This window comes from Gadus chalcogrammus, chromosome 23, assembly GCF_026213295.1.
Source record: "Gadus chalcogrammus isolate NIFS_2021 chromosome 23, NIFS_Gcha_1.0, whole genome shotgun sequence".
Classification (NCBI taxonomy): Eukaryota; Metazoa; Chordata; class Actinopteri; order Gadiformes; family Gadidae; genus Gadus; species Gadus chalcogrammus.
The window spans coordinates 12,038,264-12,054,960 of NC_079434.1; the positions used below are offsets into that span (position 1 = coordinate 12,038,264).

Consider the following 16,697-nt stretch of genomic DNA (forward strand, 5'->3'; position numbering starts at 1 on the left):
TGCTCGCCCAACCGCGCACGCACGCACACACACACATATGCACATGTACACATGCACGTACACACGTGCGCACATGTACACGCACAAGCATGCACAAACACACAAAACGTAATTAAGCGTAAGAGACAATTGCTAGTCACAGCGGCTCCTGGGGATGATTGGGCGACGGAGATGTGTGGTGATGTGAAATTGGGGTGCATCGCGAGCGAGCCGAAGATGGGTGGGAGGGGACGCAGACTCACACACACACATACAAATAGAGACACACATATTTGCAGTGGGATGATATCACACACAAATGCTTGCACGCACGCACACACACACACACACACACACTTAGACAGACAGACGGTGTGCTACCTCATCATTAATTCAAGAGGCATCACTACCATGCGCTCCTCCACCCCTGAGAAACTTTCAGTACTTCCCGGCAGCATTATGCATATTTATTCATACATCCTCTACGCTTCACTAAATGTCACTGTAAATGTTTCTCCTTCGACTCAAGGTGTTTTTCTTATCTTCCTTCTTTCGGGGGGTTTTGTTTTATTCTTTTCCACTCTCTGCTCCTCTTTCCCCCTCCTCTTTACCTGTGTCACATGTACCCCCTCTGTCTCTGCTTGAGAAGGGGTAGCGTCCCCCTGGAAAGAAAAAACAGAATAACAATAACAACACTCATAATAGTAATTTTAAACACAGTGCAGCGCCGTCTCTCTCTGTGTCTCCGACTCACCCTCTTCGTCTCTGTCTCTTTCTCTCCGTCTCTCCCTGTCTCCCGCTCCGTCTTGCTCTCCTTCTCTCTCTCTCTCTCTCCGTCTCACTCTCCATCTCTCTCTCTCTGTCTCTCTATGTCTCTTTCTCTCGCGAGCGCCATTACCATAACCACTCTGAAGTTGGCGAGTGCCTTTTGTCTTTCCATCCCTCCCGTGCTAATTCCCTTCACACTCAGTTTCACCTCAGACCACAGAAGTCCCTGGGCGGAGAGGAAGAGGCGTCTTTGTGCAGCGATTAATCCACCACTCCACCTCCACCCCTTCCCGATGGCAAGCCTGTCGTCTGGATCCTCGCCAACTACTCCGATACAGTGGCATGGCGCTGTCTGCGTGCATGGATGTAAAATATATACCTATGGATGAGTATGACACATACTTATATGCATAAAAATATATACATATACAGGCACAAATGCACAACGTACACACACACACACACACACACACACACACACACACACACACACACACACACACACACACACACACACACACACACACACACACACACACACACAGTACATCCCACATTCCTCCAAAGAAAAATCCCCAGATTACAACACATTTGCTGAGTTGGAAGGTCTGCTCTGGTACCAGCATGCCTTTTCAAGTGTGTGTGTGTCTGTGTGTGTCCGTGAAAATTCTTTGGTCCAATTATTGTCAACAGCCGCCATAGGTGTGAATGGCTAAAGCAGCCTCTTTACCCTGTGAAACCCGAGCTCCGGAGCTCTGCCTCCCTGGCTGCACGGATCCAGTAGCCTTCGTTTAATCGGTTCATCACTGGATCCGTACCGGAGCCTGAGACATGGGCCACAGCTGTGCAACAAGCTATATCATGGCGTGGTTTTGCAGCTACTTTGCAACGCTGCGACTCTGCGAGATGCATCTAAACGTTCCCTCTGGTTGGAGGGTATTTTGCCCGGGTCAGCAGCTATCGAATTTCAGACGGAAAAATGGCGTTCTGAGGCTCGCTCAGTGACTGTCAAAATATTGTGTTGTAACACAGGGAAGCTGGCCAAGATGGACATGGTGTCCTTTATATCAAAAAGGGTTCTGTTCAGGTTTTTTGTTATTCGCATCCACGTCTTGTCGCGGCCTTTCGCCGCATAAATCCTCGGGATCTAATGGTCCGTATGACAGGCCGTCTGGTTTGGTCTCAGTGTGCCACACGCACACACACACACGCACACACACACACACACACACAGAAACACACACACACAGACACAGACACAGACACACACACACACACACCGCACACTGGCTTATATGTCATAGGAGGACTGGCATTCGCCACCAAGTCATTTGGGCCAGCGAAGGCTGAAAATATATCAGGCATGGGCCCTTTATTGTGCAGCTGTGCTTGAAAAGAACCCCACAAAGATAAAGGTATTGGGATGGAGGACCCTCCCCGGCCCCCCTCCTTCCCCTTCATGATGGTTGTCCTCCAAATCAGTACAACATCGCTCCTAATTCTGGAGCGCTCCTCCAGCGCGCCCTTTGATAATGTTCACCTGCGCGGGGAACCAAACGGGAAGAGGCTAATCAAAATGGTAGCCAGTCGCTCGCGGGGCTCGTTAGAACGTTCACTTAAAGGCGCAATTATTCGACCTGTATTATATTAAAGATTATCGTGGATTCGCGAAAAGGGAGCAAATCCTTTAAATGGCTCTCTCTTTGTTCCTGCACAATCCCCACCTCTCATTAAGATACGGTGGACAGCAGGTCTGCGCCCTTGTGAAATGGCTCCCAGCCATTGTTCCTGTGTTATCCGGCAGACATGCAAGGCTAGTCAGGGTTGCCTTTGATAGAGATGCCTAGTCCCCACTGCAACGCAGGATAGCCTGCGCGGGCGCCTTATCAGCAACACAGAGAATGACTTGAAACAGAATGGTAATAAAGCCACTCCATCTTCTTTGTTTATTTTTCTTCTTTTCTTTTTCTCATTCCTGCTTTGTGTTTTTCCTTCTGCTTTTCCTCCACACTCCAAGAACGAAACTCTGCGTCATGCTGGACCACTGCCTGACCAGTCATCCTCTAGTTTTCCCGTAATCCACTGCAACAGTCTGGCGCTGTTATTCAGAGAAGGGTTACCTGCTATGATAATGTGGAAAAGTTATGATAATGTCATTCCTTTATGAATTACAGTTTGAGAACATTCTGTCAGGTGATTGACACACTGACAGGCAGACTGTCTGTCTATGCCTGTAAAACAAAGGTTTATGCCGGAGACATCTGGACGGTGGAGCCTGAAGTCGATACAGAGTCCATCTCGGGGTTACTTATTGGCCCACGCGCCCCCTACAGGACAACACGAGATGCGGCAGTAGGTCCTTCTTTTAAAATGTTATCGCGGTCACTGGCAAGCAAGCAGAAAGAAATATTAGCTTACGTTACATATTGATATGCGGTCATTAGAGTCAGGAAAGCCATTAACGTCTCCGGGACGTTAAACCTCTGAATTCCATTTACTATGCTCTCTCTGGCCTGTGTTTCGACTGAGGGTCTCCAAGACATGCCGTCGTTCTCAGAAAAAGCAAGGGCTGCCGTTTGATGTATAATTCTATCAAAAGTTGAAACAGATTTAATGAATACTCGTAAAGACTATGCTGTAGATAATTATTCGCTTAATACTCTTGTGTGTAAAAATAAATAATTTGGAGTTGTTTCAAGTGGGTTAAGCTTAAACCAATAAGTTTAAATAAAAAACAAAACAATGAAAGAACTAGTGGAATTAAGTAGACTATGAACTCCGTGTCTATTTATGTATTCCTAGATACAACGTTCACAAAACCAAACAATGTATACAAACTGCCCACATCTGAACAAAAAATGGGGAACATCACATTCATCAGTCGTACTGGTACTGGCTATGAATCGGGGGACCCATGATGATTTCCCCTTATGTATAACCCTATCGATTTGTATAACCGTTTTAACGGTTCATTAAAGGCTGTAGCTTCCTCGTCTGAGAAGAATGCAGGGGAGCAGCACAGAATCTGCATCTCGACAGCAGAGAGAGGCAACCCCTTTCGGAAGGGGCGTGTGGCTGATCGAGTCAGCGCTGCCGGAGCCTCTCAGCCCGCATTTCCATCAGCAGCAGTAGCAGCACAGAGCGGTGACGCGCCGAGCATACAGAGGGGATAAACTTACACATACAAACACATTGACGAGGACTAGTGGGCTGCTATCTCGTGGCTGTTTCTTTTTTGACGAGGACTTCTAGTTGGTGACTATCTCTAGCCTATCGTTTATTTATTTTTTTCCCCGGTCAACCTTTGGAAGTGACTGTTCTTCTCCTCCCGATCCATGCTCAAAGTGTTGATAAGCGGGGATATCGGCGGATATCACGTTGATTAAAAGAACGAGGGAGAGAGAGAGAGAGCGAGAGTGAGGACTGGAGAGACAGCGCAGCGGAGCTGTAACGCGGAGAGAGGAGCGAGTTTTTCGGTGGCATCGGCAGTGCGCCTTTTGTTGGGACTCGGGACCGTATGGTGCAGTTTTTAGCACCGAGGTGAAGACGGTTCAAACACCGAGAAGGACATACCTGTGTGCTGCTATTAGTCGCTCCGGAGGACCGCTTGTGGTTGTACCCAAAGAACACGGATATAGGAACGCGCTCCCTCCACGCAGGGGAGAGAGAGAGAGGGAGAGAGAGAGAGGGCTGAGGGTTGCCGAGTACAACCCGAGAGGTCTGGGAGTCCTCAACACGCAGGTGATCGCAGTTTCTTGACCCGTGCGCATCGGTAAGGATAAAAAAAGTGACACTATGTTTAGAATCTAGGTTATGTTTTTTTTTTTATACAACACACTATGGTGGCTTTGGTTAGATTTCGGTAAGCATTGCCAAATTAATTTGAGGTCGTATGTGAAGGATACGTGCTGGTTGAAACCCAGTGTTCAATTGTTTCGTTAGATTTGTGTTTTTTAAGAGGTTGGGATTTTTTACTGAAATAACACAGGTCACACATTGAAGTGCGTTTTAAGGGCAGGATCGTAGCCCCTTCTGCGGCATGACTACACGGGCAGTCAGGAAAAAGACCACCGCTATCATGGGGGCTTGATCGATTTCACCTAATTTCCAGGCTGACATTTTTATGATCGGCCGTTTTCTTTTTGTAGTCAAGCTTTAAACAATCGACCAATCTGGCCGGCCGATGATTGGTGAAAGGCAGTCCTATATTTAGTCCATTGTTTATGGAACAAAAATGTGTGTTGGAGCTCCCCTATTAAATCAAATAAGTGCTCAATGCAAACGAGTAGGCACACCGTTTCCCCTGGATGGTGGTCTATAGCGCAAATATGCGCCAACAGGGAAATATAAGTAACGTATACAACAGCGGTTAAAACAAAATAAAACGAGTCTAGCTCTAAAACAGTTGACTTTACTAGACTTGCTCTGTTAGGTCTCACAGCCGACCTACATGTTCCTGCGGGTGTATGATGATAAAGGCAGATAGGGGGAGAGCGTGAGGGAGGCTCGAAGGGTCTTCGGCGGTGTGCACCCGTCAGGCCGGTGCGTTTATAAAGACACGAGAGGGCTCCACGCATAGGTTGGCCAATCAGCGGTAGCGGTCCCTGCCAAGACTCCAGCTACAGGGAGCCAGACAGCCCATCCAGCAACGGTGGGCCTATCGAAGAAAAGTGGTTGCGATTCGGGAGGGAGGGGGGAAGGGGAGGGGAGGGGAGGGGTGGGGGGTAAAATCCCTGCCTTTAAAGCCTTGTTAGGGCAATGCCATCCCTCCAGATGCTAATGCTCCGAACTTGTGCCTCGTGTGAAGCATATGAGACGCACAGTGCGCGTCTCTGAGCCTGAACGCTATATAGGCAGCATACCCACCACACCGCCGCTCACTTGTCAATGTCTGTCTTTCTCTCCGCCCGGCAGATCCACGGATTAACTCGTCTTGGATCATCGGCCGCCTTTCTGGAGTAGGCGACGGACGGATTGGGGTTGTTTGGTTTCTTTATATTCTAGAGTTGGGGTCGTCTTCTCCAGGGAGGATATGGCAACACTAAAAGCATCGGCCAGAGACACGGGGGTTGGCAGCGAGGGGAAGCAGTAGCTGATGACAGGATGCGAGCAGCGACCTGAGAGTCACTCACAGCAGTTCCCACCCTGGTTCAAGACACTTCTGTTTTCTTTTGCGTGCGGTGATTTCCGCCTCATGACGCTGACTATACCGAGACTGAAGAACACTGCCCGACACCTCTGAGGAGTTTCATTCACGTTTTTCTTTTTGTTGCAGTTGCATGTTTTTTCCAGTATTTTTTATATCTTTTTTTGTGACTCAACAAGGATGTATTGTGGATTAGACTTTATCCTTCTATTGGGATTCGTCTTGGCTGTCAGGGCTTTCAAAAACGGTAAGACCCTATCCATTTGTTATTTAAATCGTGTCAATGTATGACTCTGGTTGTAGGTGATGTAATGTTTAGGGATATTAGCCTACACAATTGTGTTTTTATGTGTTTTTTTATCACATCTCAAAATGTTCGATGCACCGATTTTTTTTGTATCTTTCATGTTAGTTTCGTTTCCTTTTTTACTTTAAAATATGTAGAAGTAGCCTGTTCAATAACAAAAAGGCCTAACTCATTTATCACCTCATTTATAGCAACGTTGATCTTTCTGAAGCATGCGAAGCAGATGTATGTTTTTTTGTCTTCAGCCAAAACCAGGCGCGAATTAAGATAAATGTAACTAGGACCTGGTGACCCATTCCCAAACAAAACTGTCTATTGTAAGAGGGCAGCAGCACCAAACGAAGTTTCAAGTGCAGGCTCATATACATCAAGGCTGATCCAGCCACCTGTAACGCCATGTCCCCACCAAACGAATTCCTGCTGGCCCATTGGTCCATCCTATAAAAGCGTTCACGCGCTCCCAAGTCGCCGTCTGCTCATTAAAAAAATGTTTTCCCGCCTAACGTCTTATCGATTACTTTTTAGAAGCTCTTCTTCGGATTTTGACCACTTAAATTAAACACCAATTTTAACCTCTTTATCGAAATAGTTTCGAAATTCGTACCGTTTTAAGGTCCAATAAGGATTTGTTGAATCAGCATTCCGTTAGCCTATAATGTGTTGATTTTCGTTGTGTTTCGTTAAGATAGAATAAGGAAGTAGGCCTGTATTGCTAATGCGGTAGAAATGTTGATGCCTCATTGGTAACAACTCATGAAACAACTCTGTCAGTAAGGAAGCTATTCAATCATACTATGAACCCTGACTGTTGAATAAGTTAGGGTAGACGCTGTGTGTGGCGAAGCAAACTGCAGGCCGATATGAAAAAGCTAAGCATCGTTTAAAAAATCTAACAAATAAGTAGGACTAGACAAAATAAAATAACCGAACCACCTCCGAATTCAAATAAAGATCAGATCAAAATTCGTTTCGTGATACTGGCTAATTCTGGATATAAATTCAGATTTAGGAAAACACGATATATGCTGAGTACATGTAATAGGCTATAACATTTTTATCATGATTCATTTTTGGTTACATTTCAAACTACCATTTCCAAACACAATCAGCCTATAAACGCTCAAATTCAACTCTTTAACATTTTCCATTAGCCTATAAAAGCTAATCCTCTTAATTCTGTCCAATAGTAGGCATAGGCTTTAGCCTATATCTCAAATTCGATTCCTCATTAAGAAACATAGGCTGCATATTTATTTATTTATTCAGCGTCCATGTTAATTTATTTATTTGTCGGGAAAACGCATCGCGCACTTTTATTTACCTGGAATGTGTGTGTTCAGAACGAGTAGCCTCGGTTTATGTTGCAACCATTGTTTCCCTAAAGGTGGTTTTTCACTGTCTATACTGCAGATAAATGTGGAGACAACATCAGAATCACAAAGGCAAACTACCTCACCTCGCCTGGCTACCCGGCGTCATACTCTCCCTCACATAAATGTGTGTGGGTGATAACGGCGCCTGGGCCTCACCAGCGGATCCTAATCAACTTCAATCCACATTTTGATCTGGAGGACCGGGAGTGCAAGTGAGTTGACAACCCCCCCCCCCCTCTCGTATCATTGCCACATTGCTTCGTATGGAACATGAAAGTGCGCCATCTAGTGGCGGTGAAATTATTGCTGCGATGTCATCTGCTCTCGCACTGCGCACGGCAAAAGGAATGTCTTTACCCGGACCAATGGGGTTTGGATTGTCTTTGCGTTTGTTGTAGTGTAGAATGAAACCACAACGGAGACTATTTATTTTGGCTCCCATGTGTTTGTTGATCCTTAATCGTGGGGGGGCTCCTCTTTGGGGCCGAAAGAGGGGGGGGGATTTCACCTCCACGCCAGTCATTTGAGTCAGTCACAGGCCGTGTTGCTCTTGTAAACCGTGAGCAACCGCACCCAACAATGGCAAAGCGTTGAGTCTGTTGTTGTCAGATAGATAGGTTAAGCCGGTGAAACCAAAGCCAGACAGTAATGTGATGAGCCTGTGTCAGTGTGGTGCCCCGAGGTGAGCCATGCCTGGGCAGACTGCCTTGCTCTGATTGCCTCTGTGTGTGTGTGTGTGTGTGTGTGTGTGTGTGTGTGTGTGTGTGTGTGTGTGTGTGTGTGTGTGTGTGTGTGTGTGTGTGTGTGTGTGTGTGTGTGTGTGTGTCTTTGTGCCTGTATCTCAGACCTGCTCTATCTCAGCTGTTTGTTTATGCTGCAGGGCCGGGAAGAGTACAGTGTTTGGCTCCTGTTACTGTAACCCCCCCCACACACACACGCACCAACGCACACACTCACACTCACACTCACACATGCACCCATACTCACACACGCACCCACACATAGGCATATGTCCCTGTATACGTTTTCAGGGTCTTTGTATTAATCCTGAAGTTTTTCAATAAACCTGTCTGAGATGAATGCCGCGGTCTGTTTTGAGGGTGGATCCTACTGGACACTTTGCCCAGATCCTGTTTCAGCATCAGGGGAACTATTAAGCTGTCTAGGATCAGAAAAAGAGAGGAACGGAGGGCGGGAGAGACACAGAGGGAGGGATCGAGAGAGAGAGAGTGAGGGGAGGGGGAGAGAGAGGAGAGGGAGAGAGAGAGGAAAAAAACTGAAATGGGGAGCGTAACCTAACCTTTCTGTTAATCCGATTTACCGTAGGCAGAAACACAACTTTTGTGTGTTGAAAATTATCAAATCAAACTAATTAAATTTACGGTTAGCCCTACTCTTTTTCCCATCAGCGGGCCAACAAATTAGTTCCACCTTTTTCTTCTTTAGTAGCAAACTGATTTGACAAATGGGGTCTGGCACGCTTTCGGCTGTTCCCATTGGATATTTTCTCGATGTATGTGTGTGTCTGTTTGTGTAAGCCTGTCACTTTCTCCAAGCCAAACTCCCCCTACCCCACAGCCTCCCTCCCTCTCTCTCCCCTCGCTCAACCTCTCAACCTCTATGCTTCTGTATGTCTCTCGCCCAGCCAGTCTCTCTCTCTCTCTCCGTCTCCTCTACCCTTAAGCAAACATGGTTGGTTATTTTGCTTGGGCCGGTGCCACTGCCAGCGTGCTTGGTCACCGGGGGGTTATAAACCGCACCGGCCGCCACAGGAAAACACCAATAAGTAATGTGGACAGACACCTTTGAGGCCTCGTTGAGTGCCATTCATAACGGCCACGTTGAGCTGGAAAACGAGGGTCGCCGTACTCCTCAGGGCGAACCTTTTTTATTCCATTTGAACCCCCGCCGCTCCTCCGCCTCCTGAAGTACAGATTCATTTTTAATGTTTTAATGGAGTGGGTTTCCCTGCGCTTTCGCTCTGCTCCCCTTTTTCCCGCGCGTGTCCTTGTGCGGGTACGGTTTGGGGTTCAGGAACAGAAGCCGTCTTTCCTTCCCCCTTTTTTACAAAAGCCGCCATGAATCAGACGAGTGGCGATGTATGAATGAGGTATGAGCCTTTTAAAAGCCAGCGAGAGTGAGAGGCGTTTTATGGAGTCACTGGGTTAGTTCCGGCAGAGGGAAACAGGATATTTTCCCTGGATGTGTTTATTTCTGCAGACAGTAGCCGGGTGGGATCCGAGAGTTGGGGGGGATCCATCGGCAGATTACCAGCTTCTGATCCACTCACCAAAACATCCCTTACATAATGGAAACCCCAAGAGCATCAGCATGGCTTCCTTATCTGATGTACTGGCAGAGTGGGCAAAATGTAGGGTAGGAGGAGGAGGGAGGGGTGGTGGCGAGGGGGGGGGGGGGGGGGGGGGGGGGGTCTAGGATAGAAGGAAGAAGGGGTGGGGGGGGGGGATGTGTGAGGGGGGTTGAGTGGGGGGGACTACAATGCGTGCTTCAGTGCACCGCCTTGCAATCTAATTAGCGGGCAAATGGAACGCACATGCTCCACATGCGCCCCAACATGGCTGCTATCAGCAAACCAAACAAGAAGCACTCAAAGCAGCACTCCTAAAAAGAAAATGGGAAAAAACATGGACGCACCCTGGCGCTGGCCAGGACCAGAGGCCCGGTCGGTTGCTCGTGTGCGGCCGGGCGACCCGACAGGTTTGTTTGGGGAAGGTGCAAGGAGCTGTATCCTGAGGAAGGGCTGGCTGGGTCGGGGCGTGGGGGGGGGGGGGGGGGGTTGGAAACGCGCCACATCAGCAGCAGAGATAAGGGCAGCTAAGTGAGTCCTTGCGGTTCCTGAATGCGGAACGTGTTTACCTTTTCACGCTCGGCTGTAGACATTCATGGAGTTTTTTTGTTTGTTTGAGCGGTGGAGGTGGAGCAACAGGAGGAGGAGGAGGAGGAGAGGAGATGTGGGGAAGAGGTGGCAGGGAGGGCGCACTCCTCTGCCGCCTCTTTCTGCACAGCTAATGAAGTTTGAGACACAAGCGCAGACTGCGTGAAGGCAAATATTTGAAGTCAATTTTCGTTTTTTGAAAATCCCTGGCATAAGCAGCTAAGCCAAAGTGGAAAAAAACTAAACAAAGCAAATAAACTTTCTGTATGGTTGTGTGTGTGTGTGTGTGTGTGTGTGAGGTTGGAGTGTGTGTTTTCGCTACTTTTACTTTCCTCTCTCTGTTTGCTCGATCTCCCCCCAGTCTGATAAGGGCTCCCAGACGTGACTAGCTGTGGCAGCACTGCCATCTAAATGCAAAGTAAAAAATATATATGTATAAATTGGATCTATCAGGAGGGCTCAACAGACCTGAGTGACTAAATTTTTTCGTCTCTCAAGTCGGCATTAAGGCTTATCGATCTCACTTTTGGCAGAGCTGTTTTTTTTTGAGACTTCTGATGAAGTTATTTTTTTAATCCTGGAAACCACCCTGGTGGAAGGATAATGGGGCCACAGAATCCTCTGTCTATACAGTTTGCTGCAGGCAGTTTTCTCCATGTGCCTACCCTGCTGCTGACTCTCCACTGATATGATGTATTCCTGACAACACCATGAATCATTGATGGCTCAGGACTTGCTGACTGCAGAGAACATAAAATAATAGTAACTTCCTTCGCACACCGGAGCTTCTCGCAGCCAGCCGTCCAAGGCTGCTTCTTTGTTTTTTTACAAGCCTTTTTTTTTCTCTCTCCCTCTCTCGTTCAAAGAAACAAAAGAGAAGGAGGCAAAAAAATTGTGAAGAGGAAGAAAGAAGGTGAACTGCATTGCGCCACGCGGGGTGCTCTGTCTCGCTCTGCCCAGCCACCCCCCTCCCCCCACCCCCCTCCCCCCACCCCACGCCACTTCTTCCCAGGCACGTCAGGCCATTTGTCGGACCCCGAGAACATAGAATTCCAGTGTGATGGTCCGTGCAGTCCTGAGTAGGCGAGGGTGGGCGTCGGGAGGACTGTTGGGCTGGGGGGTGCTTGACGGTGGGGGAGGAGGAGGAGGAGGAGGAGGAGGGGGGAGGGATGGGGGTGTAGATATTTGCGGAATTCCTTCTCAAGCGGCCCATTGTGGTGAAAGGCGCAGCGCTACGTTTCGGTCCGCTGCTCGCTGCTCCTAAAACTTAACACCATTTCATCGTCAAATGGCTCCCGCCCTCCCAGTCCCAGTCCCAGTCCCACCACTACCTCCACCTCCACCCCTACCCTGCCCGCCCACCATCTCCTGCTGGGCAGCTCCCCAGAAGAGCAGCCTGACCTGCTGGGAAGGCAAACATTCTCCTCCGTGCCTCCAGACAATAGACATCCTGCCGGCCATGCATTCCTGCCCAGCCTGGGACGCCACAGAGGACTGATCGGGTTTGGGGTGGGAGAGAGGAGAGGGGCCCGGGCCTGAGAATAGCCCTGCCTGGGGTCTCCACTCCCAGCACGCTCTCTTCAACACACAGCTCTTTTGTAGTGGGGAATCCCGCTAAGACCGTAGAGTCAGATGGTCGTCGGGATTTACAATGAGAGCCACCTGTTGCTGGGAAGTTAGAAGGGATGAAATCCCCCAAAAATACAAACAAACACAGAAGGGGGTTAAGGGATAAAAGTTTCACAGCGGCTACTGCTTGGTCACTTTCACTAATTCCCACTAATTTATCCCTCTCAGTTGCCCTGAATAACAAGCCGCTGATCCACCGCGGGGCAAAGGGAAGAGGGGGCCGCCCGCGGAGGGCTGCACAGCTGGGCAGCGACGTGCCACAACATCCCCCTCTGATATAAGCTCAAAAGCACTCTCTTTCACTGCTTCATTGCTCTCCCCTCGCCCTTCTACAGGACAACAGGGAGTCATAGGGAGAATGGTCCTGCGACAGCTATTGTCATGGAGTAACCATAAATACGGCAGGAATGCAACAGGCGATATATTTCTCGGTCCCCATGAATCTTACTGAGGAGGCTCGTAAGATGAGGAAATGGACCGTGACCTTTCTGGGTGTGGGGGTGAAAGGAAGAGGCTTTAACCCAACATGGCTCGTTGGAGACAGCAAACACTGTTTCACAATGTCCATGTGCACTTCTTTTCAAAGTGAGTGTTAGAGGACAACATGCATGCCGTGACAGGATCAAAGGCGCGCTGAGAATCGCAGCCACTGCAAGATTAAGAGTCCGTGGGGAGAGAGACGGTTGCTTTTTAAACACAGGGTTTGACAATGGCTCCTGAAATGATGCACCTGTTATTTTTAGAAGCAATAGTCTCCAATGGTGCATAACAATGTAAAATCAAATTATACTTCAAATTACCCTGAAACACTGCACCTCCGAGAAAATACAATCTCAAAAACCCACTTTCCCCAAGAACAATCTACTCTGAGTTTACCCGTTTGTACTTCAACAACCTGCCGAGCATGCTCAGACTAAGGCAATGATGAGGGCTCGGGGATCGCTGGAATCTGTGTCAGTCGGGGGGCCTCCACGCACAGCTTCCCCCCTGATTCACCAGGACAGGTGACCCATTCGACGGGCTGTAAATAGCGTGGGGCCCAGAGGAGGAGAGCCAGGGGCTGGCGGTATTACACGTCTCCGGAGGCTAGATGGTCACTTATCGTAATGCTTGACGTGGTAATGAGCCACGGGGGTAAAAGTACAACACGGCCCCGATGAGAGCCAGAGATGTATCAAAAAACCTGTTGACCTTCACACCCTCTCTCTGTCTATCTCACTCTCTCTCACCTGTGCACTCGCACACTTTCGCCCCGACATCAATGGTGCTCTACAGCTAATGAGCAGGTTATAGGAGTGTGTCGTATGTGTGCTTGCGTGTGTGTATCTACAGGGGAGGTCGGGCTATCATTCGTTTTCATTTTAGTTTTTACCTCCGTGGGTGAAGCCTTCACCTTGGCCGGCGTGCGGAAGGGCAGGCTGATTGAAAAGCTTTCCGTCCGAGGCGGCATCTGCCGGGCTCCCCGTCGCTCTGTCGTCACTTTGATTCATGCGCAACAAAGTGCGCCCTGCACATGCCCCACACACACACATGTACGCACACACACACACACACACACACGCGCACGCACACACACAGACCATCGTCCTCTCGGTAGCTCACAGCAGGAGGCAGCTCAACATCGCTGTAGAGGAGTTGGAGGAGGAGGAGGGTGGAGAGAAGAAAGAGGAGGAGGAGGTTGAGGAGGAAGAGGAACCATGATGGGAAGGCAAGATAAAGAAATTGAGTCGCAGGGAATGAAAGGATATTTGAGCCCTCACCCCGCAGCACAAACCGCCACCGTACACGGCTCACATTTTGGATTGCTTTGGATGTTTCGTTTTCATCTTAATGTTGATGTTAGCCACTCATGCTGGGGATTCTGTGTCACTAATCTGCTGCTGGCAGACATTGAGTGGTGTGTTTCGCTTTTCCCTGAGCCAACGCGCAGCCTCCGAAACCAATTCAATATTCCCACTCTGGAAGTTCCTGGTGAAATAAAGTCACAGCCCACACAGTTTAGAGACGTCTGTCACAGACTTTATTTTTTTATCCGAAGCAGATGGTAGGCAAGAGGGGAGCAGTATGCAGAGGCTCATGATTAGAGGACAACATTGGGTAATCTCGTCTCTCTATCTGGAAACACATCTATTGACTGTAAGAAAATTCATACTTCACTTTTCCTCCAGCGCAGATGAAAAAGCACCAAATGTCTGAGCTGTAATTCAATTACGTGTTGCTGTTCCAAAGGACAGTTGGCAGGGAGAACCATCGGTTTTAATCGCTCTCTTTTTTTTCCCTCATTTTTCTTTGTCAGCCTCATATTACATAATGAGCTGCAGGTTTTCTTTCATGCCTTTGGTCCCCCCCCCCCCCCCTCCACCCCAGCTATAAATGCGAAGGATGTGTGACAACAGTAAAAGAGTGTCTTAATTTACAGTTCAGACTGCAGCACATGAATGAGGAGCACGTTTTATTAGGAAGCTGTGGGTGGCGGCCAGGCAGTCAGGGATGGATTAGTTCTGAAACGGGCCTCCCAAGTGTCTCAGTTCACCGCGACCCAACACGGAGCAGAACAGAGAGAAGAAAGAGGGGTCTTTCTTAATATTTATAATTGATAAGAGCCCATTGTCCCTCTCCGGGGGGGGTCTTAAATGCAGCGTGTCCAAGCTTGTCAGCCATGTTTTATACCATGGGCTATAGTCCTGAAAGGACCTCATGAGGTTGATTGATATGGCCCTGGTCCTCTACGCTGCCAGTTTGTTGTCCTAAAGCCCCCCAACGCCTAGGGCTCCACATGGGGGGTGGGGGGTCTGGGATTCGGCAGCAATAAGGGCTCTTCATTGAAAGATTCATGCCCCGCCCTGCAGGGACTTTGTCTAAAGAGAGGTTTGTTTGTGGTTCCTAAGTGTCTCTCTAGGTGGGCAGAAAAGCTTCGTTAGCCCCTTGCCTTCTCCCTGTTTGTCCTCCGTGGGCCTTTGGCTCAATCGCCGGCGCTTCGCCTCTCTCCCCGCGCGGGGCGGGCCTGCCCGGCAAGCAGACAGTGATTGATGGGGCGGTCCCCGGCTGCTCTGCAGATTAAGTTAGAGCCACTCACTTCACAGACCCTCGCTTTGTTTCTCCCCGCTTGATCTCTCCTCGTGAAATTGGCTCGTTGGTTAGTCCTGCTCTTTCTTTATGTTCTCATGCCGCCGCCGCCACCCCGTTCCCTCGCGCTGCGTCCCGTTCATTTCATTTTGTTTGACGGTGGGTTTTGAGAAAGAAAATAGAGAGCCGGGGAGTTTAAGTGGACAACTCCCAACGACCTTTCTCTATTGTTTCCAAGCAGTGGGACCGTTGAGAGTCCCCCAATATGTAGTCTGGCCTATGGCTCTGGTCTCTATGCCAACCTCAATCACGTACCCCCTCCTGAAAACAGGATAAGTGATAAAATCCCCCCCCCCCCCCCCTACACCTATGCCATTCTCCGTGTCCCAATAGGATTGCTCCATTCCTTTGCAGCGGCAGCTAATATCTCCGGACAGACGGCCTCCCCGTTGCCAAGTGGTACATTGCAATGTCCAGTAAAAGGCAGGGTCACCGCTTGCCCTCTAAATCTTGGCAGGAGTCTGGCCCACCGTCAGCACTTTGATTGACCCAATGCCCAGATTACGGACCGAATGCACCTCCTGGCACCTGGCTGCTGGTCATCTTGGCTTTCACAGAGCCATAATATCGGACACCTTTGAAAGAAAGCTAGGAGGAGGTTTCTTGATGGAGATATTCTAGGATTCTAGGAAGGAAATCGCTTTAACTCAGCAATTAACCAATCATCCAGGCACACCAGCAAACATGCGGTGCGTGCGTACCGTTGTGGAAACTTCCTGTTTATTTCTACCCCGTCCTCTTCCCTTTCCCCTTGATAATCAAAACAAACCATTATTTGGCGCTTGATGTGATTTAAGGCACATTCAAAGCGAAGGGAGTGGAATTTCCTAGACTCCGTCCCCAAAAGGCTGTGAACAAACGCAGCCAGTGGAGCTGCACCTCCAGCCAGTTGACCGGGTCACGTCACACCAGGCCCAGACTGCTCGCTGAACCCCCCTGCCTCCTTCACAGGCCTCTGGGAACATAGGGGAATGGGGCTGTGTGTGTGTGTGGGGGGGGGGGGGGGGGGGGGGGGGGGGGGGGGGGGGGGGCAGGGCAGACAGAGACGGATGAGACTTTTTAATTGAATAAGTCCTACTGCCGTTATTACGGCCGTCTTTCAGCCCCCACGTAGCGACACAAACGACCCTCAGATAGCAACGACACAGGAAGGAATGAGAAGAGGCGTAATGAGGAAGAAATATGAGGAGAAATACAAAGACGGAGAGACACTGAGGACAAATTTTGACCCCTCTGGTCCGTGAGGCAGTCCCTCTCCACCCCCGCTACCCCTCGGTGTCCTCATCACTGTCAGTTCACGTCTACCCTTCTTCTCGTTTCTATTCTCTCATTCCCCTTTATCCCTCGGTCGAGTCCCTCAGCGCTTCATACTGGCTCAAATCCTCTCTCGCTCTCTTGTTCTCTCTCTCTCTCTCTCTCTCTCTCTCGCTCTCGCTCTCGCTCTCTTGTTCTCTCTCTCCTCTCTCTCTCTCT

General features: G+C 49.2%; 1 protein-coding gene across 1 annotated transcript in view; it reads left to right on the top strand.

Moving 5' to 3' along the window:
* Window positions 1-3,795: 3,795 nt before the first annotated feature.
* Window positions 3,796-16,697, top strand: part of nrp1a (neuropilin 1a) — a 35,990-nt gene continuing 23,088 nt past the window's right edge. Inside the window, exons 1-4 of the mRNA XM_056584829.1 lie at window positions 3,796-4,519; window positions 5,662-6,140; window positions 7,611-7,785; window positions 15,406-15,475. Of these exons, the coding sequence (XP_056440804.1) occupies window positions 6,074-6,140; window positions 7,611-7,785; window positions 15,406-15,475 (312 nt within the window). The 5' untranslated portion in view covers window positions 3,796-4,519; window positions 5,662-6,073. The remainder of the gene's footprint in view (window positions 4,520-5,661; window positions 6,141-7,610; window positions 7,786-15,405; window positions 15,476-16,697) is intronic.